This window comes from Zalophus californianus, chromosome 14, assembly GCF_009762305.2.
Source record: "Zalophus californianus isolate mZalCal1 chromosome 14, mZalCal1.pri.v2, whole genome shotgun sequence".
Lineage (NCBI taxonomy): Eukaryota > Metazoa > Chordata > Mammalia > Carnivora > Otariidae > Zalophus > Zalophus californianus.
Window position 1 is genome coordinate 17851950 of NC_045608.1, and position 26945 is coordinate 17878894.

The 26945-nt window shown below is 51.7% G+C and overlaps 1 protein-coding gene and 1 long non-coding RNA gene across 15 annotated transcripts in view; one reads left to right on the plus strand and one right to left on the minus strand.

Moving 5' to 3' along the window:
* Positions 1 to 25182, minus strand: part of SSH1 (slingshot protein phosphatase 1) — a 54609-nt gene extending 29427 nt beyond the window's left edge. For 2 of the 14 annotated variants that reach the window (XM_027575502.2, XM_027575504.2), the window contains exons 1-2: positions 25000 to 25182; positions 20011 to 20051 (exon numbers count right to left, since the gene is read on the minus strand). In XM_027575502.2, the coding sequence (XP_027431303.1) occupies positions 20011 to 20051; positions 25000 to 25068 (110 nt within the window). In that variant the 5' untranslated portion in view covers positions 25069 to 25182. Of the gene's footprint in view, positions 1 to 712; positions 899 to 1362; positions 2109 to 2708; positions 2928 to 6662; positions 6796 to 11545; positions 11880 to 12958; positions 13071 to 20010; positions 20210 to 23837; positions 24384 to 24999 lie in introns of those variants that run through there. The other 12 variants (XM_027575509.2, XM_027575508.2, XM_027575516.2 and 9 more) reach the window with 12 other exon arrangements.
* Positions 13795 to 21523, plus strand: LOC113912447. The gene is made up of 4 exons (XR_003516829.2): positions 13795 to 13926; positions 14301 to 14386; positions 20892 to 21026; positions 21144 to 21523. It is a non-coding gene; the product is annotated as an uncharacterized LOC113912447 (long non-coding RNA).
* Positions 25183 to 26945: the final 1763 nt, after the last annotated feature.

Sequence of the window (26945 nt, forward strand, 5' to 3'; positions counted from 1 at the left end):
TAAACCAGCAATAACACTGACATTCGACATACAGCTTGAGAACTCACGATTTAAATTTTAAACATTTCACGATTTGGCTATCAAAAAAAAATCTTTAGCTTACACAGAAATTAAGACTATAAACTGACAGACTGTATTAGCTACTAGTTACTAATTATTCAAAAATACTGTTAATGCGGAAAATTACCCATAAAATGCACTAAAATTATTAACAGTGGTTTTTTTTGGTGGGGGGAGGATTGGACCACCTATGATTATCTTCTTTGTGCTTCTTGGTATCTTCCAAATTTTCTATACTGAGCAAATATTAACTTTTTAAAAAGATTATTTTTTATTTGATTTTCAGAATAAGGGAAGACATGTACTGTATGTTATAATGGAAAAGCATTTTATTTCTATCAATTTTGTGAAAGATCGTAGTTCACAACAAAGGGAACTGTAAAAATCATTAATTCTGTCTTGAGCAACCAATTAACATACACATGATTTGAAGGGAAAATCTCCAAGAAAAAGCAGCACTTTTTGTGTGCGTTTGTTTTAACAGGAAGCAAATTGATTCCCGACAGAAATACAGGGACATTTTCTGTAAATATAAAAAAAGCAAGATCACCTTCTCCCCAGACGTCTAATGTTAGTAGTTAAATGTTCTGAATCCTGGAATAAAAACCTCAGTTAAGTCTAATACACAACTCTAGGTGCTAAGAAAACTCACCACATTGAACTCAGCGGCTCCTGGAATCAGAAAAACAGTGATCTTGTATCATATGAAGTCTACAATAAAATCTGTGCCTTCTGCTGGTTGAATTCTCATGCCAAAAATAGTGACTCTGCTCAAATGCCCAACGATAAGGCTCAGGGCTGCCTCTCTTACTTGGGCCTTTGAGTTATTGACGGTTTTGTAGATTTCATTTACCAATCCTTTAACATCCATACAGCTTTTAGCTTTTCCTCATTAGTATCCCCAACTGTGCTGCCAGCTGCAAGAACTGGGGAGCCCAGGATTATAAATACCGTAAGAGGGGGCACCCGGCTGGCTCAGCCTGTAGAGCCTGGGACTCTTGATTTCAGGGTTGTGAGTTCAAACCCCACGCTGGGCGTAGAGATTACTTAAAAATAACACCTTAAAAAAAAAAATACGGAGGGGCGCCTGGGGTGGCTCATTCGGTTAAACTTCCGACTCTTGATTTCAGCTCAGGTCATGACCTCAGGGTCATGAGATCGAGCCCCGTGTTGGCTCCGTAATGGGCATGGAGCCTGCTTAAGATTCTCTCTCTCCCTCTCCCCCCCCCCCCCCGCCCACAGCCACCACAAAAAAAAAAAGAAAAAGGGAAAAGAGAAGAAAAAAAACAAACCCATACTGACCAGAAGCCCGAACACTCTGGAAACAGTCAGCCATTAACGGTGACCTTTGCCTTTGAAATTATGAGCAAAAATTCCCCTTGGTTTCCCTTACATTTCCTTTGGAAAAAAAAAAAAAGGGAACAATGCAAAAGAATAGGCTGGTTTTATCCCGTGATGGCTTACAAGGCCAGTTGTTTCTCAGTGTTCCTGTGACTGCTAAAGAATCGGAGTCCCCCATCTACATATGAAGTCAGGGGCCGTGTGGATGGGGGCCCTGGAACACTGCAGCTGCCTTCCAGGCAATGAGGCACCAGCGTTTACTGTAAAGAGCGAGATTTAAAGCTGCTGGGAAGCCCACAAAGCACATTCTCTGTCTCAGGCCTGTGAGACTGCCCTGCATCTGGAGAGACAGTAAGCAGATACAGCCCGAGCATGACCGCATACGATGACTCTTGGGGCCAAGAGGCTGGAGAGCATGGGCAGTCACAGCATTTACAGAAACAAAATGCAGATATTCCTGTGACCCCGTTTCCTGTCTTCTGCTCTGAGCTCACTCCAGGCCCTAAGCCTCACGCACCCTCTGAGTGGCCGATGAGAACACCATTTCCCGCTGCCAGGACTCCATGGGGTTCTCTGTGCTGGGCTCCTAATACAGGGAAGCGTGGTACCCCAATTTGTGAGAAATCCATTTTGGGGGAAGGCCTGGGTGGCTCAGTGGGTTAAGTGTCTGCCTTCGACTCAGGTCATGATCCCATGGTCCTGGGCTAGAGTCCTGCAGTGGGCTCCCTGCTCCGCGGGAAGTCTGTTTCTCCTCCTCCCTCTGCCCCTCCTCCCCTGCCCTGCTCATTCTCTCTTTCTCCCAAATAAATAAAATCTTAAAAAAAAAAGAATCCATTTTGGGGATGGCACACCCACTTAGTACTAAGTTCTCAGAGCAAGGAAGTACAGACCTACAAACCACCCATCCCAGCTACAGAAAAACCAGCCTTCTCCCCCAAAATGCTGTCCTAAAAAGTCTGTGACTGAAGTTCCAGAAAGGTCAGACCCAGACCAATAAAACAACTGTTTTCCTCCATCGCTTTAAGAAAAACCTTGATGGGAGAGTAAAAAACGAGTTCAGCCCCGGCCCTCCCTGCACCACCGCCCCCCTCCCCCCGTCACCCCCACCCCAACACTTTTATCTCCGCGGTACAAATATGTTCTCAGACACTGGTCACCGCCCATTTCAGGAGATGACACAAGCATTAAGAGTTTTCTACAAGGCACTGAGGACAGACGAAAAACCCCAGCGCTCAGAGCATAAACGGCCAGGGTCCTCCAGAAACCGATCCGTGGTAGGAAGAGAGAGGTCGGGTGGTGATACGTACTAATTTGGGTTGGAAACCTCTGAAGAGCGGAAGCTGTGAGTTGACTGAAGGGAGACGCAGAAGTCCGTGAAATAAAACACGTTCATGACAACCGGCTTCGCATCTTTAACTGCCTCTGAGCGCCTGCCCTGCACTCCCTCCGGAGAAAGGGAAGGAAGGGGCCGGAGTCCCCGTCCCCAGACAATGGTCCCACCCAGAGCGCGAGTGGCTCTTGTGGGACTCTGGTCTTCCCCTGATGTTTGGGTTTAAAAAGGCCCTTGTCCCTGCATATCCAGATGAAAGAGGGCCATTCAGAGAGACCAAAACAGCTGAAGTTCCTCTAATCACTTCACTCCTACGGGTTTCTGTGGGCCTGGGGAACAAGCACGAGGGTGAGCATGACATTGTGAGGGAAAACAGCTGGCCGCCAAGGAACAGATCCCGAGCAATGAGGACCCCATTCTGGTTGAAATCGACAGCCTGAAGAACTCCTATTTCCATCAAATTGCCACCCATTCACCCACTGGTGACAGTTGGCAGCTGCCGCAGTTAGCCCATGTTGTCAAAGCATTTTGCTTTCTGAGCATTCTTTGGTCATGCTCATCGCTGCCTGAGGAGGCAAGGGGGAGTGTGAGGGGGAGAAGCCAGGTAGAGGGACCCGCATGTGCACACACAGGAGGAGCTTCGAGAACGACAGGCATGAAGGGCAGGGCAGGCTGCAAAGGGAAAGCAGGCCCAGGTCCCCGAGGGCCTGGCATGAGACCCTGAAACCCGCCCGGCAGGAGCCAGCAGGCGCTGTCTGCAGCGCTTCCTTGGGCCGGTGAAACCAATCAAGGACACGACTAGCCACCCTGCAGGGTAGACTGGGATAAGCACCCAAAGAAAGGGGCCCTGTTGGTGTTCAGAAGAGGGGAGAGGGGCGCATCTAACTGGTGGCTTTTGGAATGCTTGCTGAAGGAGAGAGCACCGGGCAGAGACTCCTGGGGAGGCCTGGAAGCTTCCCCCAGCTTCCAAAGGATAAATTAATCCTCACAAGAGGATTAAGTGGGGGCACATACTACCACAATTCTGCAGTGGAGGGAACTACAGCTTGCCCAGGAACATAATAACATCTTTACAAGTTGGGACGGGACCAAATCCCTCTGCCCCATGCCCATCTTCATAACCCACGTCCCTACCAGCCCGAGGTTACCCTGACGTCACCTCTGCCCCTGCCTGCCCTGGCGGTTAACTGCAGGGCGGCCGCTTTGGTTTCGCTAAAGCACATGTCACTGGGAAGTCAGAATACGGTCGCTCGCCAGCCCTTCTTCCCAGCAGATGAAGGCATTGTGAGAAGGGAGAGCAGGCATGAGTCAGGGAAACAGGGCTCCCTGTCAGAGATCCCCCCCCCCCCAGCCCTGGGGGCAAGGAGGCCCAGGGGGACCACTGCCATCACCCTGCCCACAGGCTCCACCACGATTGTGGGGCGGGAGATGGCCGTCCGGTCCCTGTGGACTGAACAGGAATCTGGAGGCAGAGTTCTGTGGGCAGCACAGGCCCGGCTGGTGGAGAAGCTGCCTTCAGGGCAGGCTTCTCAACAGCAGTGTTATTTGCTGAGCGCCTGCCGCGTGGCAGAGATGGTGGCCGGGTGCGAGGCTACACTGTGGCATCAGCTCCCACAGCTCTACCGGCCAGGCAGCGTTTTGTCCAAATGACACATGAAGAAAGCCGGTCAAACTCTTGCAGCCTCCAGGAACCACCCCGTCTTTTAACCAACTCCCTTGGGGGTTCTGGGGCACACTGGACTTTAAGCAAATAAAATGCAGTGGTCTGGGAACCCGTATTTCTGGGCTCCAATTTACGTTCTACTCTCCTCTTGGAAGCAGCCAAAGAGGTTAGCCTATAAATGCACCTGCCCATCTTCTACCAAACACTCTCGGTCACAGGGTCCTGGCCTTTGAAAGGCAGCCCTGTATGAGGATATGAAATGACAGTAACAAAACGGACACATCGGCCCTGGGATGGGCTCTGCTGTGGACAGAGCATTCTGGCTAATGTCAGGCACTTGATCTTCATGAAACTTCCCGGCAGGCCAAGCCAGGCATTATTATACTCATCTTACAGATGAGAAAACAGAAAGTTACTAAATGGTATGATTTTAGTATTTCCGACGCTACATCTCACCCAAAATCAGAGAATTGGAGCCCCAAGCATAGGCTCTGAAAAGAATCCCAAACTGATGGGGACTGGCTGAAACGAACTGAACTACTTCTACGTGGAGATCAACGCTCGAGTCCCTTGGCTCTGCACAGTGATGGCTGAGGGGACCGTGATTTGTCTAGCAGGCGCGATGACAATTCTAGGACCAAAAAAAAAAGAACGAATGTAAAGTTGTCACCACAGAAAAGGTGGGTGCCGGTGAATGCTCCCAAGAGGAGGTTCCATTAATTCCATTTAGATGAACAAATATTTGTTGTGCCTGGTCAGTGCTAAGTCCTGGGAATACAGAAATAAGCCAGACACAGCTCCTGCCTCGGAGCGACATTACATTCCAGGGGGTCAGACGGATGCAGGATAGTAACTGCAATGTGATGCAGCAGGTTCCACACTAGAGGGATCTACAGGGTGCTGCAGATGCATGCACATATGGACATGTGCATATACACGGGAGGGGCGCCCAGCACAACCTGGGGGTCCAAGGAGGTCTTCCTGGAAGAAACGACACAAAGTGGGGCCTCACAGAGGATCAGTGAACACAGAGGAGGGGAGTAGGGAGCAGGAGAGTAGGAAGATTGTTATACATATCCCATGACAAACAGAGGAAGACCTGGTCTCTGTTGTAAAAGGCTCCACTGTGAATTCATAAATGTCTATTCTGGTTTACAAGTCAGTTCCTTATAAGTTTGGTTGGCGTTGAGTTGGTTTCTCAGAACTTGACCATCCCCTGGTGTGCTAATAAACTGACGTTTCAGAATGTGCAAAGTTAAGAACCAAACCTTAGGCCTCAAGTTGAGCCATCAACCTGTCAACGTCAGTTCTCAGCCCCTGAATGCTTACTACACCAATGGCACTCAATGAGTGTTGTTTTAAATAAATACATGTTGATGATTCCTTCCTCCTCAATGGTGCCCTACAGTTTTTGGAGAGCTTGCCCCTCCGTTTTTTCACTTAATTCTTACAATTTCATGCTTCTGATGAAGGGGTCAAGACAGAGCAGAGGAATGACTTGTTTGTGGCCACGTGTCTACGAAGTGACAGAGCTGCAATGAGAAGCCCCACGTTCGGTGCCCCGCGACAGGACACCTGGGTCAGAGGCATGATGGCCTACCCCGTGGCTTCGGGGCGGCGGGTGAAGCTGGACAGATACAGATCTCAAAACCCCTACTGGCGATGGTCTGGATAGATTCAGACCCCATTCCTGGCAAAGTGAAGTTTGCGAAGACGGAAAGATCGGAGACTTACTATTGGCTCTCCCTCACATCCTTCCCTCACTTTGAACTCCTGGTCAAGAGTCACCAAGACCCCAGAGTTGTGCCAAGGCCCTGTTCTTTTTTGCTTTGTGCTTCACAACGCTGCTCGGCAGGGCCTCGTCCCAAACACCATCCTTCAGAGCATAAGAATACAAGTAACTCACCTGATACACCTCCCAGCGAGAGTCCCCCCCCACCCCACCCCCGGTGCTCCCCTACACACAGAATGCTGAGGAGAGGGAAATTCCAGCTCTGCAGGCGTTCTACGGCAGGAACGGGGTCAGAGGCAAGAAATGCTGGCAGGGCTCAGTACAAATGTCTCTGCTGCTGGGGCATGTATTGTTTGGCTAGAAGGCGTAGGCTTTTCTCAGAGAGAAGGAATGTCCAAAAGTATTTCAGACAGTAAGAGACATTCTCCTTCATATCAACGGGTAGGAGCGAGCAGCTCCTACCAGGAATATGCCAGCAAGTTCACAGCAGCAGGATTTTCCCCCACCCCGTAGAGGAAAGACTGCAAATGATGTACCTGGAGTTGGCTCTCCAAACCTTCGGACGCTTCCTTCATGCACCACCCTGGCAAGAGTCCTCAGGCCCCCCGCCTGTGGAAGCTTGAGCTAGTGCTATCTTCCTCTGTACATCTGGGATACCAGGATCTAAGCCCCCTGAGGAGGGCAGAAGACACAACGGCTGCATTGTGCTGGAAATGCAGTGGCAGCAAAGACAACGTTGCCAGCCAGAAATAACAGGCGCACGGAGGAAATGTTTTTAAAACAACGCAAAAATTCCAAGGGCAGATGATCTCAACCGTCCCAGGTCCTTCGCCCTTTCTTTTTGGTATGCAGCCCCATCCCATATTCACTGGCCGCTGAGTCCTAACCTTTCCCAAGGTCCTTTCCTCCCCAGTTCCTCAGTCACCATCCAGTTCTGGCCCCCTTGTCCCTGTGACAAGCCATGCCACATCATCCCCTGGGCCCCGCTGCGCACCTGGCTCTATGCTGGGCACTCAGAATGTTCCTGCAAGACGGTGGACATGCTCTCTACCTGCACTGTCCAAGCGAGGAGCCACTAGCCACAGGCACCTCCCAAACACTGACAGTGTGGTAAATGTGACCGATCAACTGAATTTGTCATTTTATTAATTCTAATTAAATTCAAGGTGAATGAGCCACATGTGGCTAGCAGCTATGGTGGAGGGCGGCTCAGCTTCAAGAGCCCTCTGTCCACGGAGAACCAGGGCACGGACCTCTCGCCTCCAATCCACCGCACAGATCCTAACCACAGCTCTTGTTACACCCTTCCTGGCTCCAGAACTTTCAATGATGCCACATTATCTGTAGAATCCAACCTGCTTCTGCTAGCTTTCTACGGTAGCTACAATTAGCCGTTATACGTTGCCGACCTCAATTTCATTCATCTGACACTCTCTGACCTCAAGGAGCTCATAAAACAAACAGAAAAAGTGATTTATAATAAAAACCTTCCTCGTATGACCTTGTACACGGTTCCCCCCGTTCTCCACAAGGTCTCTGTTTTCCCTGTGCGGTCGTTCTCATCATCTCTTCTACCCTGGCCTCAGTTCGCTGTCTTCTCTCTCTCCTGTCTGCCTCCCCACTGCGTGCCCACCTGCCAGTGTTCACGCCTTCTCCGGGAAGCCCTCCCTTGCCGCCCCAGCAGTCAGCCATGGCTCGCCCTTTCAACATCTCTTAGCACCTTCTCTCTTCTTGCCGGTTAAGGAAGCTGAGGCTTAGAGGTTAAGTCACTTGTCCAAGGTCAGATACTTAGGAAGTGATAGGAACCTAAGGCCCCTGGTTCCCAAGCTGTGTTCCCAGACATACTTACTAAAACCTATGGTGAAGTTACCCTCACGCCAGTGTATCTGAACTTCACAGTGGGACTCGAGGGCCAGCACACACGTAATTTTCGAAAGCCCCTTCCTTACCTGGCATTCAGTAGACTCTAATACTCACCAACAAACTCACCGGGCTGGCCTCCTCTTCAGTTTCAAAGCACTGCCTGACTAACTCACCATGGGAATCTCTAAGCACCTGGAACATGGGGTGCTCACCACCTACAGGGCACACTGGACACCTAAGACTCACCACATAAAGGCTCTAAGTGGACATACAGTCACCTGGTGGTCAGGCCCTCTTGGCAACCAAGGGCATCGAACAACACAACCACTAAGTTTTCCACGTCACCCTGAGTGTCTCGACAGCTAGGCCTATGACTTCTCCATCTCTGGATCCCCGAGGGCCCAAAAGGCAGTGTGCACTCAATGAATGTAATGCTAATAATGAACATCCTTGTTGAATGTCATGCTAAGCAATTTATACATATTAACTAACCTCATCCTCAGTGTCTATCTTTGAGAGAAACTGAGGCTCAGAGAGGCTGAGCTGCTTGCCTGTGTTCACAGGGTCAAGAAGTAGAAGAGCCAGGCCAGACAACCAGGAGGACGACTCTGACGCCCTGGATCTCTGCTGAATGGACACCTCAGGAAAACAGCACCAATAATGCTGACCTCTCCAACATTTAGGCCCAAGACCATTTGGTGGATCGAGCCCGGCAGGCATCTGAGTTGGGGCGGGGTGTGGTGAGCAGGGCCACAAAGGCGTCTATGCAGAGGAGAGGCGGCTGCAGAGATGGGAGGCTGGTGACGCCCAGGGAGACAGATCAAACGAGCAAATGTTTTCAGGATAATTTGGAGCCAGGTTTCTGATGGTCAGGGAAGGGAGTCACAAATACGGAGAGAGAAAACGAGACCGAACTGTGGGATGCTGGATCAGAGAGGAAGGTATCAGTCTGAACTCATGGTTCCCAAAACCATTTAAATAGGTAACTAGAGATGCAGGGGTGTGTGTGCGTGTGTGCGCGGGCACGCACGTATGTGCATGCGCACATAAATACACATACTCCCTAATTCTGGCCCCTGAGAGGGCCCCAGGAGGAAAACACCCTCACAGTAATAAACACACCTTGTAGATTCCATTCTCCACTAAACGCAAGCAGGGCCCCTTGGACAAATGACTGATTCCAGATATGGGGCAGAGAAAGTACAAGATGAGGCCTGGAACACCTGGCATCAGAAAGCAAGGCAGTGCTGAATGATGGCGGGGACAGGTCAAGGGTCACAGAAGCCAGCTTGAACGTGACCCCAGTGGCCAAGTCGGGGACTTTGACGTCAATAATACAACCAGTGGATTATAAACCATGGAATAAAACAGACAAACATGAGTCTGTACAGATATAAATAAACAGACAAGTTGCCAAGGGATGGGATTAACATGATTTCCAAGTATCGCCCCCACAAAATACTCTTTAATGATAAAGGGGAAAAGAAGAACCATACAGTAAAGGAGCCACACAAAACTCACCTGAGTACCCAAAGTGAACAGCACCAGGAATGGGACAAACTGAAATCATGTGCCCCCTGGTGGGATGCGAGGCCAAGTGCACAGTAAGGCTCCGGGGCTACGCCTGCCAGGGAGACCCCCACCTAAATCTAATCTCCAGGGACCACCACGTGACCCTAAACCCAGGGAAAGTCTATCCCCTGCACAGGACAGGCCTGTCCCCTGCAAAAGTGTCCCATTCACAAGAGTCAAAGAAAGACGGAGGCCATGTGCTAGAATGAAGGAGACTCAGGCAAGACACCCACAAGCCACATGCAATCCTGAACTGGACCCTGCCGTTACAGAGGAGGTTACCGAGTCAAAGGGTAGACCTTGATTGGGCTCTGAGGGTGGGATGGCAGTAACGTGTCAGGGTCGAGGATCAAAGGTCTGCTTTGTAGGAGGAGGCCGTTGCCTGTATGCAAAGGGTGATGGGCACCAGACCGGCAAATTTACTCTCAAACGGTTCAGAAAAAAGGTCTTTGTGTAGAACCTTCCTGTAAGTTTTATACTGTTTCCAAATTTAAACAACTATTTGGAAAATTTCCGCTTAATTGGACGTGGGGAAAACACTACTTGTAATTTTTCTTTACTGACAGGTGATAAAAGCTTTTAAGACTACTTTATGGGCAAAAAAAAGGCAAAAAAAAAAAAAAAGACTACTTTATTGGTCATTGCCACTGGCATACTTCACGGCCTTGCTCTTCCATCTTTTGGAGACTTTTATCCCTCACCGATGCAGATCTCTACCTGCCTCGGGACCCTTTTCCCATTTTCCAGCATGGACGCAGTCTTGCTTCGTGTGTGAGGCAGCAGAAAATGATGGGAAACTGTGCTCTCCCAGTTCCTCCTGGTTTTTGTGCATCCAGAATTTGGGGGCCTCATGCACACAAAGCTCTGACCCATGTAAAACCTAATTTTAGCATTTTCCTGCTTGAGACCACACTTCTGAAACGGCGGGAGGCCAACCTGCCTGTGCGAGCCTCCCATTGTGAAGGGCACATGAAGTCAGGACGCTACAGGCCCGCAGGATGTGACTCAGCATCCTGTTTTCAATGTTTGGGGCGGTCAGCTGCTTTGGCACCCAGTCCTGCCGCTGACCTCACCTCTCCAGACCATAAATACCAGGTTAATTGGTGGGACGGACCATAACATCAGCTCCCTCTGTGGGCCTCAGGGCTAAACCTAAAACAACCTGTTTACCCGCCCACCACACTGGGCCAGCTTGGGAACACCCACAGGTGTCCATCAGGAAGGGTTCTTCAGAGGAATGAACTGAACCTGGTGGTATTTTAAGGCGTATCATGAATCAAGCAACTGATCTTGTTTCTCTCTTTGCTTTGCCTACTAGGAAGCTCAAAGTTAGAACTATAGCCACGCTCTGGTAACTGTACCAACGCTATGTTCATTCCGCATACAAATCTTCTCCTGGCTTCATCTTATTTTCCCCTACTTTCCCTATGTCCCGCTTTTCTCATTAATTTTAAACTATATTGTTTTCTCTGAATTTTATACGGTGTTTCAGATCCCCTCTGGACAAAGCTATGGTAGACACAGCACACCCACATTGCCTGTGGTGGGTAAGGACTCTTTTTTTTTTTTTTTACTTAACAAAGAACCCCCAGCATTCAGCATAGAGCCTAATAGATACACACTAAATATATTGGTTGAATTGATAAATAAAGCAAATAATTCAAAAACTGCCTCCATCACCAGGCTGCCTCACAAGAGACACTTCTCCCTCCTACCCCACATGGTGGGGTCGGCACAGGGGTGCCCAGGGCCCAGAGAACAGGCCCCTTGGGGAGCCCTCTTGCTGCGTGGTTCAGTGGCCTCAGTCCCAGACCTAAGGAGCCACTCCCAAACCTCCACCTGCTACCGACCAGACACAGAGCAGGCCGGCCTGGACATGTGGGAAATGACAAGTGATATCCAGAGGTGGCAGCCGCTGGCTCTCTCCAGACCACATCCCTCCCTTGTGGGAATTTCGACTAGGCCCACATTTGGGGAAACACACCTTGAGAAGTCTTGCCAAGCCACGTGCCAAGACCTGACTGGGGGTTACTTCCGCCGGTGCAGGGTGGCCCCCAGCAGTGAGAGCATCAGACGTTTCCTAACACTGAACAACAACCGCTTTCTTTCAAACAAAGTCTTCTTAAAAATAACTTCAAAAGTAGCAATTAAAAAAAAATTCTGTAAAAATAAAGGCCCGCAAGACATGATGCTGCCCGGATAAAGGTCTGGTACAAGGTTCAGCAGAACTTGGGAGGGAGGTAGGTCACGCGTTGGCTGTTTCTCCTCTCGGATTCCACTGGGTTGACCTTCTGGTCTTTTGTGGCGAAACTGGGAATCTATGGAGGGAAGAAGGTCGGGATAGGCAGCTGGAGGGCTGGCACTCACTACCCTCATTGAAAATAACAGCTGAAAAAACCCCAAACAGCTACCATGTGTCTAGTGGTATCAGCAAGGACTCTGCGCCCATGCAGTGAAACTCTCCCTAAGCCTCCCAAGGGCTCCGAGAGGGAGAAGAACCTCTCCTCGGTTTCAGGGAGGGCAGGCAGCTGGGTGGCAGGGCCCGTGCCCTGAGCTGGAAGCCAGGCACAGGCCTGCCTGCGGGACCTCTGTAATTTACGCAGCAGCCGGCCATCTCCCAGCATCCGGGGACGCAGCGGGGCGGGCCAGCTGGCTTCCCCATTGGTGCGCCACCTCCCATGTGTCCCAGTACTGACCCCGCCCCAAAGTGGGACTCGGGATCACGCCCCCACCCCAGCCCAATCACTCGCATGCCTTGAAAACGGCTCCTCCGGACTCTGGTTAATCCTATTTTGATTAATCCTGTTTTCTTACTGCAGCCTTCCTTGAAGCAGAACGATTTGTTTTGGATGTTCTCCTAGTCTTAGGAATTTTCTAATAAGCGGTCCAAATCCAGAGCTCTGACCACAGCACAAGGTGCGCCAAAGGCGAGTTCTGAAGGTGGGAGTCCTTTCTTTTCAGCCCGCTCCTGAGAGCGAAGGGTGGCTGGCCCAGGGCTCTGCTGAGGAGAGGGTGGGTCCAAGCAAAGCGTCCACTTCCTCTCAGAGGCCACGCTAGTGTTCTCCGTGTCAGGGTCAGACCATAACCCTGACTTGGCTAGACTCCCCACAAATGTATGACCTTGATCTCGGTGCCGGAATGAAGGAGAAAGTCTGGGCTGTCTGTTACAAATCTACAGCGAACGATGACAAGTTCAGCGCAACACAGGACAAGACGGGTGGGTCTGAGGACTCTCAATCTAGGATATGGGGGCCGTAATCTAATCTAGTCTCTTTACAAAAGAGTAGGCGGAGGCCCAGATATGTCTAGTGACCTGCCTAAGGTTGCACAGCAGACAACACCTTGCAGGACAGAGCCTAGCTTTTCTGACTCCCTCTCACAGCTTTGTTCCACTTACCATAAGGGCGATTGCTGGTACCAGCGTCAACCACGAGGGAAGACCTGGCTTGAGCACTGCCGGTGTGCGGATGAGCTCCCCTGGTGCACTCAGCGCCTGGGAAGAAGGAGACCAGGGCCCCGTGGCATTCTTTTGAAGTCTAAGTACTGGTATTTCGAAAGCTTAATGAAACCTACTAGACTCTGAGCAAAATTCACTTCAAGTTAACCTTAATAAGAAGTTTAATTAAGTTCCAACAGAATCAAATTAACTCTTTTCCTCTGTCCTCATTTGTCCCCACTCTAGGAGTTTTTCTAACAACAACAAAGAACCTAACCTGCCCTGCAGGCAAATTCTGATTTGGAAAATCAAATGTCCCAACACACCAGGAATAACACCTGAGTTACACTGAACGGACCAGCAGGACGGCACAATGGCCCCAGAATTTGAGAAGTCTGTGTACCCCAATGTTGAAAACTGGGGGCCAGTGGGAAGCTACTGCCCTTAAAGCTGGGGGGATGGAGACAGGAAAGGATGCGCTGAACTCAAAATTGCATGTCTCCTGTGAGGGACTGGGCGGAGCAGAAAGGAGGGGACACGGGTTTCCGAGCCACCGCGACCTGCACTCAAAACCTGGCCCTGGCCTCCGGGCCTTTTCAAACTGCAGTTTCCTAAGTCGGGGCTAGCAGCCACCCTGGAGGCTCATGGTGATGACACAACAAGGTCCTGTGAGCAACGTTCCAAACCCAGCGCCTGCACCTGCAGTAAACAGGAGCTGGTACTGTCATTCCCCAGGGGCTCTGCCCGGTGACAACCCGGGGAAGGGGGACACATGACAATTCTTGCTCTCAGTGGGGCTTAGGGGTGCGGGGGGTCCCGCGACTTGCTAAAAGCACACAGCTCACGGCGGGACCGCTAGGCTCCAAGCAGGAAGAATGGCTGCAAAGATGGCGGTTCTTCCGGGTGGACTCCTTCCTCTCTGCCTCCTGGTGAGAGCTCTGAACCATCGGCAGGAGGGCTAGTAGAGATGGCTCTTGAATTTGGGGGGTGAGGACAGGTTTTGAAGGCAGAGAGACATGGAGCCTGAGGGTCTTGCCTCTATCACTTTATACTGCACGAAGTCAGGCCGGCTAACGTCTCCAAGGCTCACTCTTCCAATCCACAGGACAAAATGGCGCCTTCCTTGCAGGAGGTCTACGGAGGTTAAATGAAATAACTCACATTTGGCCGCTCACAGGGTGGAGCATGTTTGGAGGCTCCCTTCCCGATCCTCTGTCCCTGCTTCACTTTCTCTCCCTAGCACTTACTAACACGCTATTAACGTTCTTGTTTATCTTCCTTACTGCCTCGTCTCCCCCAACAGAATGTCGGCCAGGAGGCCAGAGATTTGTCTTGTTCGCTGTAGATTCCCAGCTCACAGAAGAGTGGTTGGCACAGAGTAGGTGCCCAGTAAGTATCTGTTGAATGAATGGCTCATAAGCAGACAGGTTAGGACCGAGGGGTGCCGCGAATGCTCTAACAGCACCCATGTTGCCAAACTGCAGGGGGAAATGGCAGTAAGACTCTCTGTCCTTAGCATCCTGTATGTCATCCAAGAGCACCCCGAGTTCCTCCATGTGAAAAAGAACACAGTCAAGTCACTTCATGACACCTCAGTGGCCCATCCACTGTGTGCCAGGCACTCTGACGGCTGAAGCCAGGAAGGCCCTGTCCTGTCGCTCAGGCCCCGGGCTCAGGAGGGCCTCAAGCTTGGTTAGCTCTGCTATCACCACCTTGAAATTCTTAATCATTTTTTTAAAAAAGGCCTCCACAACTTTCATTCTGTACTGGGCTCCACAAATTAGGCAGCCAGCTCTGCTAATGCAATGTTTATGTATGTAAGTGAATATACAACAAAGCAAGTCCCAAGGAAATACAAAGGAGAGAAAAGCACACGTGGGAAGGAAAAGGAAGAACCATGAATCACTACAGAAGCTGGCCCCTGAAGGAGGTACAGGCAAAGGGCATTTGTTCAGTGTTTACTACGGTGAAAAGGTTCGTGGTGTTATGGTATTTAATTCTGACAGCAACCCCACAAGCTGTATAAGGTCTGGCCCACTGCCTAATGAGGTGACAGATGACAGAGGTGGGAGCCAAACCCAGGCCTGTCCCCTAAAGCCAAAGCTCACAGAGGGAGATGCAAGGGTCAATGCAGGTGGTATTTCAGAGGACAAAATATTCAAAGTGGGGGTGAATCCAAGAGACGCCGAGCCTGAAAGTGGGAACAAGCGTGTGGGCGCTGAGCGGAAAGAATGTGGCATTCACTGGCGTGGTGGTCAAAGCCTGTGGGCTCAGTGGTGCTCCTGACCTCTTCCCTTGAGGACCCTGAGAACATCTCTCAGTCGGCATCACCTTTACATAATGTACCCACAGGCTGAGACCAGTGGGCAGAATTCGGAGAAGGCCCAAGATCCCAGCCCCTGTTACAGGTGCCCTGGGTGATCCTCTACACTGAATGTGATGGGACCAGGTAATGGGATGGGACAGTTGCCCCCTTCAGGTGACACTGTATGGTAAAGGTGATGGGATGGTCACTCCTGTGATGGCATTCCCTTACAAGATTCCACAGCAGCAGATCCTCCTGTTGGCCTTGAAGAAGCAAGCCACCATGACCTCTACAGCTGCAAGAAAAGGAATTCTGCCAAGAACCACGTAAGCTTGGATGAGAACCTGAAGCTCAGATGCGACGCCAGCCCTGGCTGACACCTTGACTACACCCACGTGAGAACCCAAGCAGAGGACCCAGCTAGACCATGTCCAGATTCCCCACTGCGAGGCAATGACCAGGAACTGTTTTGGACTGCCAGGTCTGGGCTAACTCGTTACACAGCGACTGCTAACGGATACAGTGACCTGCTGCAGGCCTGGGATGCACAGGATGCTTGACGCCCCTTGGCAGGACTTCACCGGACGGAGTATCCACAAGGACAAGAAAGTCCAGGCTAAGAAACCGTTGAGAAAGGCAGAGAGGAACCCCAAGGGTGGACAGGCATAAAAGACAGGGTGCTGGAGACAGGGAAGCGAGGACACGGGGAGCAAGGGCATGCCTGCCCCCCAGTCCAACCTGCTGCTGTGGGCGAGGGAGGGAAGGCACAACCGCACTCCAGATGGTTATCAGGAGAGTGGGGGCCTCTGGAGAATTTTAGGTCAAGATCCAAAGGGGTAGGGAGCATGGAGGGAAAGGCAGAGGTGCAAGGGAGGTCATCGTTTACCACGGACACCACAGAAAACAGAAGACAAAGTCCTGCTGCCTTGGCCCCAATGTTTGCTTGGGTAGGCACGAAAAAAAATTAAAAGAACTCTAATGAACATTTTCATACGCTTGACTTGGAAACTCTGGATGGAAACAACAACAACAAAAAACATTCACTCCCGATCCACCCTCTGGAAACAACACAACCAGATTCTCTCCCCGGGGCCCTGCCTGGCACACAAGCACTTACGTCTCATGCCAGACTGGGGCAGCTCCCAGGACGGCAAGGGAGCCAGGAGCCGCTGCCAGCAAAGCCATCTGCTCACCAATTCCCACAGTCTGAGCAGCACAGCTTCCAGAAGGGGATTGCTGAAGGCTGGCGGCAGTCTGTACACGCGGACGGCAGGGGACAGGACACAGAGAACGAGATCTCCGTGGCTCTGCATCAGTCAGCTCCGTTCTGGGCATGAGGTGATCGTGCTAAGGGCTTCTGAGAAACTGTCTGAATCACAATACTGATTCTGCAGTGGGTGCCTTCCTATTTGCATCTCACAGGGATGCAGCCGGGAAAAGGACGGGGCTGCTCCAGGTCACAGAGCACCCATGGTGGTGGCCCTCCCAGGGGCCCAGCATGACAGAGCGGACACTGCACCCACAGGAAGTCCAACTCTCTTAAGTCTGGGCTGTGAACTGACACTAATACGAACATCTTATCAGGACCAAACGTCGCAATGGCTCTTCCAGCCTGTTATGAGCCTGGCTCCGTGTGAGGAGCCCCACCCCAGCTACTCCCCGACCCTGAAAGGTCCTAGTTGTTTCTGTTTTACAGATGGAATGACAGAGTCCCACAGAAGTGCAGTAAGGCACAGAGGCAAAGCTCAGCCGCTATAGGGTAGGAGCCCGATTCTGAATCTAGGTCTGCCTGGCTCCAAACCCCACAGTCTCCTCTGCACCTTGCTCTTTCTCATACGGGTATGCAATATACTGCAGGACCAGAACGAAGTTAACATATTTCAACCGCTGAAATGTCATGCACAGGCAGAGAACGAAGGTCCCCGTCCCTAAGGGAAGCACCCCCAACGGTGAGGGATGAGACAAAAGCACCTGCCACCTGCCACGTAGGGCAGGTGTGGTACCTGGCCCACAGAGAGGAGCTGAGAGCTACCTGCCAAAGAGAGGGAAGTCACGGATGTCTGTGGGGGACCACTGAGCTGGCCCAGCAGGAAATGGAACTGGCTTCAAGAAAGAGCCCGGCCAGGGAGTGGGACTGAAACACAACACGTGCGAGAGTGTGTGCGGGGGGGGGGGGGGGTGGAGAGCAGGCAAGACGGGACCAGAGCAAGAGGCACAGGGGCACTTCGAGACCCTGTCCATCTCAGGGTGGGGACGAAAATCTTGAGCGGGAGGGAGGGATGGATGGGATGACAACAGCCTGACCCAGGACAGGGGAGGGATAAGGACATGAACGATGGTGTCACCAGGGGAAAGTGGGGAAGAGGAGCAGGGGGGACCCTGAAGACCCGCCCATGAGATTCAGCCATTTCCTGGCCATGGTTGAGTCAAAGAGAACTCCCAAAAGATGAAAGCTTTCAATGAAGGGGAAGACAGAGAGGAGGCGAGAGAGCAACATCCTGCTAGCCCAGAGAAACGCCCTCTCCCCCAGGCAAGCAAACATAACAGGCTATTGCATTACTACTTCTTCTAGAAGCCGGGACAGCAGAGGCTTGAAAATGCAAATCAACACATGGACGTGAATGAGCTGCAGTCAAAGCTTAAACCAGAACACCAGAATTTCTCCCAAGTGGCTACAAGGGTTGGAAAGCAGATGGTGTCATCTGCCTAAAAATGGGGGGATCAATGTCAAGGTGGGGGGAAGAGGGACTGAGAAGGGAACCCAAGAGGATAAGCTCAGAGCCCAGGTCCTTGGCTCCAGGCCAGAGTCCTCCAGTGCTCACAAGGGCATGGCGGGGGGGGGCGGGGGGGGGGGGGGCGGCTGGGCGCAGTGACGAGGGATTCCTGTGGTCGGCACACATCCAGGGGGCACCACCCCAAGTCAGCGGGGCTCCTCGGTCCTGCTCCTGGCACCGGTCTCCAGAATGGCAGGGGTCCCATGACAAACTCAGGTGCTAGAGGCAACAGAGGCCTCGCTTCAAATTTAGTACCTGCCACGTGCAACCCTGGGCCTCAGGTTCCTCCCCTGTAAACTGGGAGAGACCCCCTCCTAGCGCGGTTGAGAGGAGTAAATCTGGCAATACACAGAGCCGACTTCCTTTCCCTTTGTGAGGTCCTCTCCAGCTCCCAATTGTGCAGAGAAAGGGGCCTTCAATTTTTTGGCCGCCAGGGCACTCACATTTTCACATCACAGCTATTTGTGAGTTATTAATTGAAATAATTCCAAACACTATGCTGTCAGTTAATTAAGGGCAATTTGAAAAAAAAAATAGTTCTTTACCCCAAAGACAATCTAAGTGAGAGAGCTAAATACTATCTCCTGGGCACGAGCCCTGCGAAGGGAGAGCTCAGGGATGGAAGAAACTCCCACTCCAGGGGAGTGCTGGAGGGAAGCTTGGGGCAGGAGATGCACCTGCAGACACAGCCCCTCTCGGGGCCTCCACTGTGGTCAGCAAACCCTTCTGTCAGCGCTTCCTCCAAAGAGCAGACTTCCACTTCGTCCCTTCTTGCCTCCACCCAGAGAACCAAGCACGGAAGAGTCTGCTCTACAACACGGCCCATGACTGCCCCCACTTGGGAGTCGGGCTGATACCAGCCTTCGAGTCCTGACCCAGACCCCGAGCAACACAACACCCCAGGTGACAGGGTAAATCCATCACGGTCCCCAAAGGTAACGTTAAGATGAGGACCCAGCCACTGGAATAAGACCTCTCTGATTTCCGCAGGCTATTATTTCCCTACACATATAATCTTTAGAAATAATGTATGCCACAATAAAAGGGAGTATCTTCCCTCCTTTCACTCAAAGACACAGAACCTTCAAAGACACGTGAGTTTAACCAGTTTAACATCCTGCTCTCGGTAATGAATGGTGGGCCCCAGTTTCTGAACACACATTCCCTTTCCCAATTGGTGTTCCTCTTCCTCACAAGATGAAACAGATTCCCCCCCCCCAAAGAACAATATCCTTGAAACTCTATTTACTTTTTTAGATTCTAAGAGTCTGAGTTTAAGACTGGCGCCTTAGGGTACAATAAGTTATGTAATAAGAACACATTATATAAGGGAGTGCTAAATCTTCTGCAAACAAAATACCCAAAAGAAGACCTGTATTTTTGGCAAAGAAAAATAAAAGCGCCTTTGGGGTCTACTAGTGAATACAACAGCTGAGGACTACAGCCTGAGGAATTTTTTTTAACAGAGAGTCCCAAAAGATTTCTCACAAGCACAAAAAAAACCACCTTGAATTAAACTCAGGGGGTGGGATGTCTGTTTCAAGTCAGCAGCGTGCTCACCTCAGAAGGAACACCTTACCAAAAGCAGGATGGAAAAGCGAGAGCATACGACAAAGTATTTTTTTTTAAAAGGTAAAATCTGGAAGGAAGTACCTAACGATCTTCAAAGTGGCAAAGCAAGGAGGGTGGTGGAATTCTGGCAACGATCTACCTCCTTTTCAAAATGTTATACAACGTTATGAAAGCTCTTTATGGTTAAACACATTCACAAATGTGAAAGCCCCACCTCTGTACGTGTTTGCGACACAATTTTTACAGCTCTAACTGAACACACTGGTGTATTCTCTTCCATGGGTTCTCCCTTCTGGAAAGGAACGAGAGTATGGCAACCCACTTGGAAGAAAGACTTAGGAACGAAAACGGAGTCTGCTTACCTGAGGTTTACCTTCCGCTCTTCATCGCTGCCAGCCTCCAACTACAGAGAAAGAAAGAGAATGTCACACCAGATGCCACCAGCAACGAGCCTCAGACACATGTCTCACGTTTTCTGCTCTGATGTCTGAAAAAGATACAGATGTCCAGGAAACCTGGCTGCGTCCACATGGTCGCACCCTTTCCTCGGCAACCCCGCTCCGCTGTCCCTCCGAGAAATTTCCACGGAGGGACTTTTCAGATTTCCCAGCATTTATTCACATTCCTTCCACAGTGTCATGCATTGATTCCTGTTGACTGGACACTCCTACCTGGCACTGCTCCTCAACATGCTCTTCTCAACTTTCCAGGGTTGTTTTGGATCTCACCCTGTTTTTTAAGGGGAGTGGTGGGGGGGTGCAACGTTTTAAGAGGAATCGATTTCCTCCTTCAAGCCAGGCAATAGCTGAGAGATCAACACCATTTTCAGACCCAGCACATGGGTTGAACAAAAAAGAGAGAGAGAGAGAGAGAGAGAGAAAGAAAAGAAAAGAAAAAAGAAAAACCATTCCAGGCAAATCTTTCACAATGGAAGGGGGCCAGGAGCAGCCAGTCTGTCTGTGGGTCTCAAAAGCTCTTGGTGGTTCTCAAAAAGGCTTAAATGTTTTATATTAAACTTTCCAGGCTATTGGTTTATTTATATAAGTGAAAGAAACGGACATTTAATATTTTCTAAAAGTTTAAAGGCCAAGAGGGTTAGAATCTAAAAGTAACTGGGACTTAAATCCCGATTGCAATTTTTCTTTTGCTTTCAATGAGAAACCTGAAATAAGAAAACACCCCCTCCCCCGGGCCCAAACAACTCTGCACCACTGGGACCTGGCATGTTTTTTATGTTCCACAGAGGCGCCCATTGAAGAGGAAAGAGAAACCTGGAAAGCAGCGATCCCTGGGAGAGATGCAAGGCTGAACCAGGACAGAGACCAGGCAGGATCCAGCAGTGATGGGAAAAGGGAGCAGTTTCAACTAAGAAGGAGGGGTACGCCGGAGAGCCCCGGGGCCCCTAAACAGTATGAAGATACTCTCTGTACAGTATCATGCAGAGCCGGACACTGGTGGCCAGTCATTTAGTTTTCTCACGCTCTCTACCCCACAGGCAAAGGAGGCACGGAACACATCAGGCGAGGCTGCGCTGACCACAGGGCCATGAGCTTCAGTCCCAGAGCGAAGCACAAACAACTCACACAACCACACACACTTCCAGGAGAATGCTGGGTCTAACACAGTGGTCCTCAACTGGGGATGATTTTTCTCAATAGGGGGAGCCTTTTTTGAGAGGATGCTACTGGCATCTAGTGGGTGGAGGACCACCGGGTGACTCTAAATACGCCACAATGCACAAGACAACCCCGCACGACAGCAAATTTTCTGGCCCCAATACTGGCAGTGCCAAGGCTGAGAAACCCTGATCCAACCCCAACCCACCGCGCCCCCCCACCCCAACAAAGAGACTGGAGATCTGCCCATAAAAATGAGTCACCTTGAACGTTTGTCAAAAATAACAATGTTCCAATCCATTCCTGAAAGTTATTGATTTATCTGCTGTGGGACCTTCTGCTTGTTCTCACAAAGGAATGAGATAAGATTAACAGTGAAGTGACATAAATGAGATAATTAAAGATGGGGGTGAGGGCAGGGGAAAAAAATTAAGAGAGGAGAGCTGCTTTGCTGGTCAGGCTCATCTCCCTCTGTTCCCACGCTGACCGGGCTGAGTCAGGAAACAGCTCTGCTGAGTCTCTGACTCAGAGGAGGTACATTTCGAGGCATGAGGAAGTGATTTAGGGGTACAGACTTCAAAGACATTTAATTCCTGGCCATTCTCTGGGATTCCCAGGAATGAAATGGAGGCAACGTGTGGTCAGTTATTCTGGGGAAGAGAGCTATACATGCCCAAGAACACACGTAGGAGGGAAGCCAGCCCTTTCGCACGAGCTGAGGCCCGAGGAAGGTGAGACCAGAGGCACAGCCGGCCTGGACCCACGTCTCCTGAGTTCACATGCACCTGCCTGCTCTCTCCACACTGTCTTGCTTCTTCCTGCCTCACCCCACCTGGAAGGAAGGCCCGCCTTCCAGGGAACATCCCGACCTCGGCTAGTTCACTGAGAAATTAATGCTGCTGATCGACTAACGGCCAAAAAAAAAAGGGGGGGGGGCCTCAGGGGCGCCTGCGTGGCTCAGTTGGTGAAGCGTTTCCCTTCGGCTGGGGTCATGATCCCGGGGTCCTGGGATCAAGCCCCATGTCGGTCTCTGCTCAGTGGGGAGTCTGCTTCTCCTGCTCCCCCTGCTTGTGCTCTCTTTCAAATAAATAAATAAATAAAATCTTTGGGGGAAAAAAAGGTGGCTCGAGTTTTATTCTCATGTTTACTCGGTCACTGGCACTTGGTAAAAGTAATGCTCTATATAATAATTTGAAATGTGTCTCATAGAGACAACCCAAATGTCCAACATGTGATACATCCATACAATGGAATATTATTTGGCAATTAAAAAGAATGAAGTAATGGGGTGCCTGGGTGGCTCAGTCGTTAAGCGTCTGCCTTCGGCTCAGGTCATGACCCCAGGGTCCTGTATCGAGCCCCGCATCAGGCTCCCCGCTCAGCGGGAAGCCTGCTTCTCCCTCTCCCACTCCCCCTGCTTGTGTTCCCTCTCTCGCTGTGTCTCTCTCTGTCAAATAAATAAATAAAATCTTTAAAAAAAAAAAAAAAGGAATGAAGTACTGATCTGTGCTATGACATGAACCCTGTAGACATCATGCTAAGTGGCAGAAACCAGACACAAAAGGTCACATATTGTAGGATTCTAGTCATATGAAATGTCCAGTACGAGTAAATCCATGAGGACAGCAAGTAGATCAGTGGGAACCTAGAGTTTGGTGAGAGCAGGGTGGGGGTGCGGAGAGGGGGGGTGCAGGTGGTGGCTAATAGGCATGCAGTTTCTTTTTCGGAGTGATGAAGATTTCTGGCACCAGATCGTGGGGACGGTTGCACAACCGTGTGAATATACCAAAGGTCGCTGAATCATACACTATGAAATGGTGAGCGGATGATATGTGGATTATATCTCAGCTAAAAGATAACATAAAATTTTAAAAACGTGTCTCAGAAGGAACTGATCAGATGTAAGCTACGCAGGGAACGTGGGGCTTAGAATCCGACACCGAGGCTGAGGGCCCCTCTGTATAAGCCCTTACCGAAGTCGTACCCTTCCCTCACTTCACAGTTTTTTTGTTTTTTTGTTTTTTTTAAGATTTTATTTATTTGACAGTGAGAGAGGGAACACAAGCAGGGGGAGTGGGAGAGGGAGAAGCAGGCTTCCTGCTCAGCAGGGAGCCGGATGCAGAGCTAGATCCCAGGACCCTGGGCTCAACGACTGAGCCAGCCAGGCGCCCCCACTTCACAGTTTCTGAGAAGGGAGTATGAGATGCAGCGCAAGGAAGCACTCTGCAGACTGCAAGACGGTGGTGATCACAATGATGGAGGAGAACAGATGTCTGGGTGGGGAGGAAAGAAGCTACTGCAGCCTCAAGTCTCAGCTGCAGGCAAGTGGCCCCCAGGGTTCTTTTCCCTGCAGAGGGAAAGGACCCTTGACTTGCAGAGGAAGGACGAGGAGAATCCTGTCCTCAGACAAGGTAACTCATTAATGGCCTCTCCAGGAGAGGAAGGGGCTGGGGGGGGGTTCACCCTGACAGCCACTCTGAAAAGGTTTCAGCTGCTCCTTGTAAACAGGCCAGAGGCCCCCAGGACGAAGAGGGCTGCTACACCAAAACCAGTTCCTCTTCTCTCACACAAACCTTTCAGCGCTCTCAGTCGACTTCCCCCACAGAGAAGGGGCTAGAATCGCTTAGATGCTGCGGAGGCCACTTCCTGGGCCTGCAGGGCCCCTCCTCCAGCCTTCTCTCTCTTCTCTAAACAGTTCCCAATCTCCTCCTCCAGCCGCTCTGTCTTCAGGCCAACTCTCAGCCTGGCCATGGATAGCAGTGGAGACCAGAGGACATAAACGGTTCTCCAAGAGAAGGTGGGAGAGTGGGGGACGAGAGGGTCAGCCCTGCAGCTGCCTGAGGCCCCAGCCCAGTGCAGCCCAGGCCAACTGCAGACTCAGAGGACCCATTCCCAGCCTACCCCAGAGCAAGAAGGAGCTGGCCAACAGGCCTGATGGCACGCAGACACACAGAAACCCGCAGGGTGCAGCCATGTGCTTTAACCCCCAGAATGTACCGGTGCAGCCACAGAAACCCCAGAATCGGCCGTGGCCACACAGCCAGATAAACACAAACATGCAGTCCCGAAGGATATTACAAAAAGGAAACATCCAGACTCACACAAAGACAAGACACCCTGTCACGGAGCGCCCTGAGCTCACTCAGTCACTGTCACACAGTGAAACGGGCACCCTACAGGACAGCCACTCACACCAAGGGGCAGACCTCCAGGGGCATGCACTCCGGGGAAACAATCTCAAACATTCACAAGGGCACCCCGGGGCGGGGGGGGGGGGGGTCTCTGTCACAGCATCAGGCGGGCACAATTCCCAGGAGACAGGCCCCACAGTCACGCACAGACTCACATACACAGCCAGGCACACGCGGAAGGGGCCTGGACCAGCCCCAGGGCCAGAGATCCCAGAACCAGCATCTCCCACAGTCACCAATTAGGAGTCCCCGCGGCACATCCAGTCTCCCACACTGTCACCCCCGGACGGGGATCCACACACACAGTTCATGGCCAGCCACCCCCGGCCAGAGGTCACAGCCGCAATAGTCTCGCTGAAAGTCACTCCCACACAGAGGTCACAGCTGCGGGGTGACACTCGCGGTCTCCCGCACGGTAACCCCAGGCAGGGTGGCACGGCGGGGTCCCTCCCCTGCAGGCCCGGCGCCCTCCGCCCCGCACTCGCGGCCCAGGCCTGGAGCGGCGGCTGCTCGGCCGGGCCGGGGCCGCGGGCCCGGGGCTCACCTCGCTGTTGCTGGCCGAGGAGGAGGCGGCGCTGGGCGTGGGCGAGCGCTGCAGGGTCACCAGGGCCATGGCTGCGGCGCGGCGCGACAGCGCCGTCGAGGCCTCAGGCTAGAGCCTCCGCCGCCGCCGCCGCCGCCGCCCGGGCCGGGCCCGGGGCGCTCCAGCAGCCGCTCGCGGGCGGCCGGGCCGAGCCGGGCCGAGCCCGCCCCTCCCCCTCGGCGTCCGCCGCCCCCGCCCCCCGCCTCCCGCGCCGGCGCGCGCCGGGCCCGGAGCCCTGGGGGGGCGGGGCGCGGGGCGGCGCGCGTGCGCGTGCGCGTGCGCGGCGCGGGAGCCGGGAGCGGCGGCTGGAGGCCCCAGGCGGCCCGGCACGTCCCCCGCGCGCCCAGCGCGCACGCCTCCGCCCGCGCGCCCGGCCCCTCGGGCCTGGGGACCGGGGCCGCGCGCTACCGCGGGCACGTCGGGCCCCGGGAGGCTCGCCCGCGGCGCAGGCGGGGAAACCCGGGCCCGGCGACTGCGCAGGCAGGGCGGCGCAGGGGCCAGGAAATAGAAACCCGGACCGGCAGTCTGCCGAAATTCATTCATTCATTCATTTGTGAAATATTGAGCACCTACTAAGTGTCAGGCATGGAACAGTCGATAGTGCGCCAGATAGAACGGGCCTATCCTCAGGGATTTTACAGGAGTGAATCAAATTGCTAGGCACATTTTAAAAGTTATTTTGCTACTATTTTTATATGAATCCTATGCGTCCCTAAACCCAGCCAACTCCTTGGGAAGTCAGGGAAGGCTTCTCTGAGAAAGGGACATTTGCTCGGAGGCCTGACCGAAGAGCAGGATTAACGGGTGAAGAGGGGCAGGCAATCCTGGGGCTTGAGTGGGAACACGGCCTGCAGAAAGGCCGGGAAACTGGAAAGAGGTTGTTTGTCCATCAGAGGCTGGGGCCTAGTGGGAAGAAGCAAGAAAATAGTGGCGCATCGAGGTGCGCTCTAGAAAGCTCTAAGGCTGCTGGGTAGAGAATGGACTGTGTGGCAGAGGGTTTAAGAGAGACCAGTGTAGGGGCTGCTGCTGCCCTTTTGGGAAGATGTGACCAGTATGGGGATGGAGAGGTGGAGTACCAAACAAATCAGGTGGTACGGGCTCGACTCAGTGATAGGAAGCTTCTCTGATTTCCAAAAAGCCCTCCCTCTCTTCTGCCTCTGCGTGCACACTGCACAAGCACCCACAGATGGCATGGTCCAATACTGCATTTTTGCACAGGGCTCTACCTGCCAGCTCATTGCCCAACCAGAAACCCAGGCAGCCTCCTGGATCCCTCCCACAGATCCAGGGGCAGGGACTTCCTGCTTTTTCCTGGGATCTGACTCTCAGCACCATTCGTATTAAAAGGTGGTTCTCAGTGGGGGCATTTCAGCCCCTATGAAGGTTGTTTTTTTTTTTTTAATCGTAGGAATATTTTTGGTTGTCTTGCTGATGGGGACTGGCGGGCCACTGACATTTAGAGGGCAGGAGCCAGGAATACTAAATGTCCCGCAATGCACTGGAGAGTCCACCCAAAGAATTGCTGCATTCCCATTGACACTTGTGTAGGTAAGAAACCCATTCATAATCCTCTGAAACTAGAACCTAACTCCGTTTTAGATATCAACCCAAAGTCTCTTTCACGGAATTTTCAGAAAGGCAACTGTGTTTAAGTAGAGGGAAGAGTATCCTTGGAGAGCTTTGTCCAGAGCTGTTCACCATTTGGGAAAAATTTATGGATGCCAGCACCACTCCTAATATTAGAGTAGTTGACCCAGCACATTTACATTTGTCGCTGTGATTTTGGCTGACCCACGGGTCATACTTATTTAGGGCTTATTTTAAAATATCAAATATAAGACAAAATTGGGGACAAAATTCGGTTGATTGATGGAATATCTTACTCTCAAATCCAAACATATTCATTA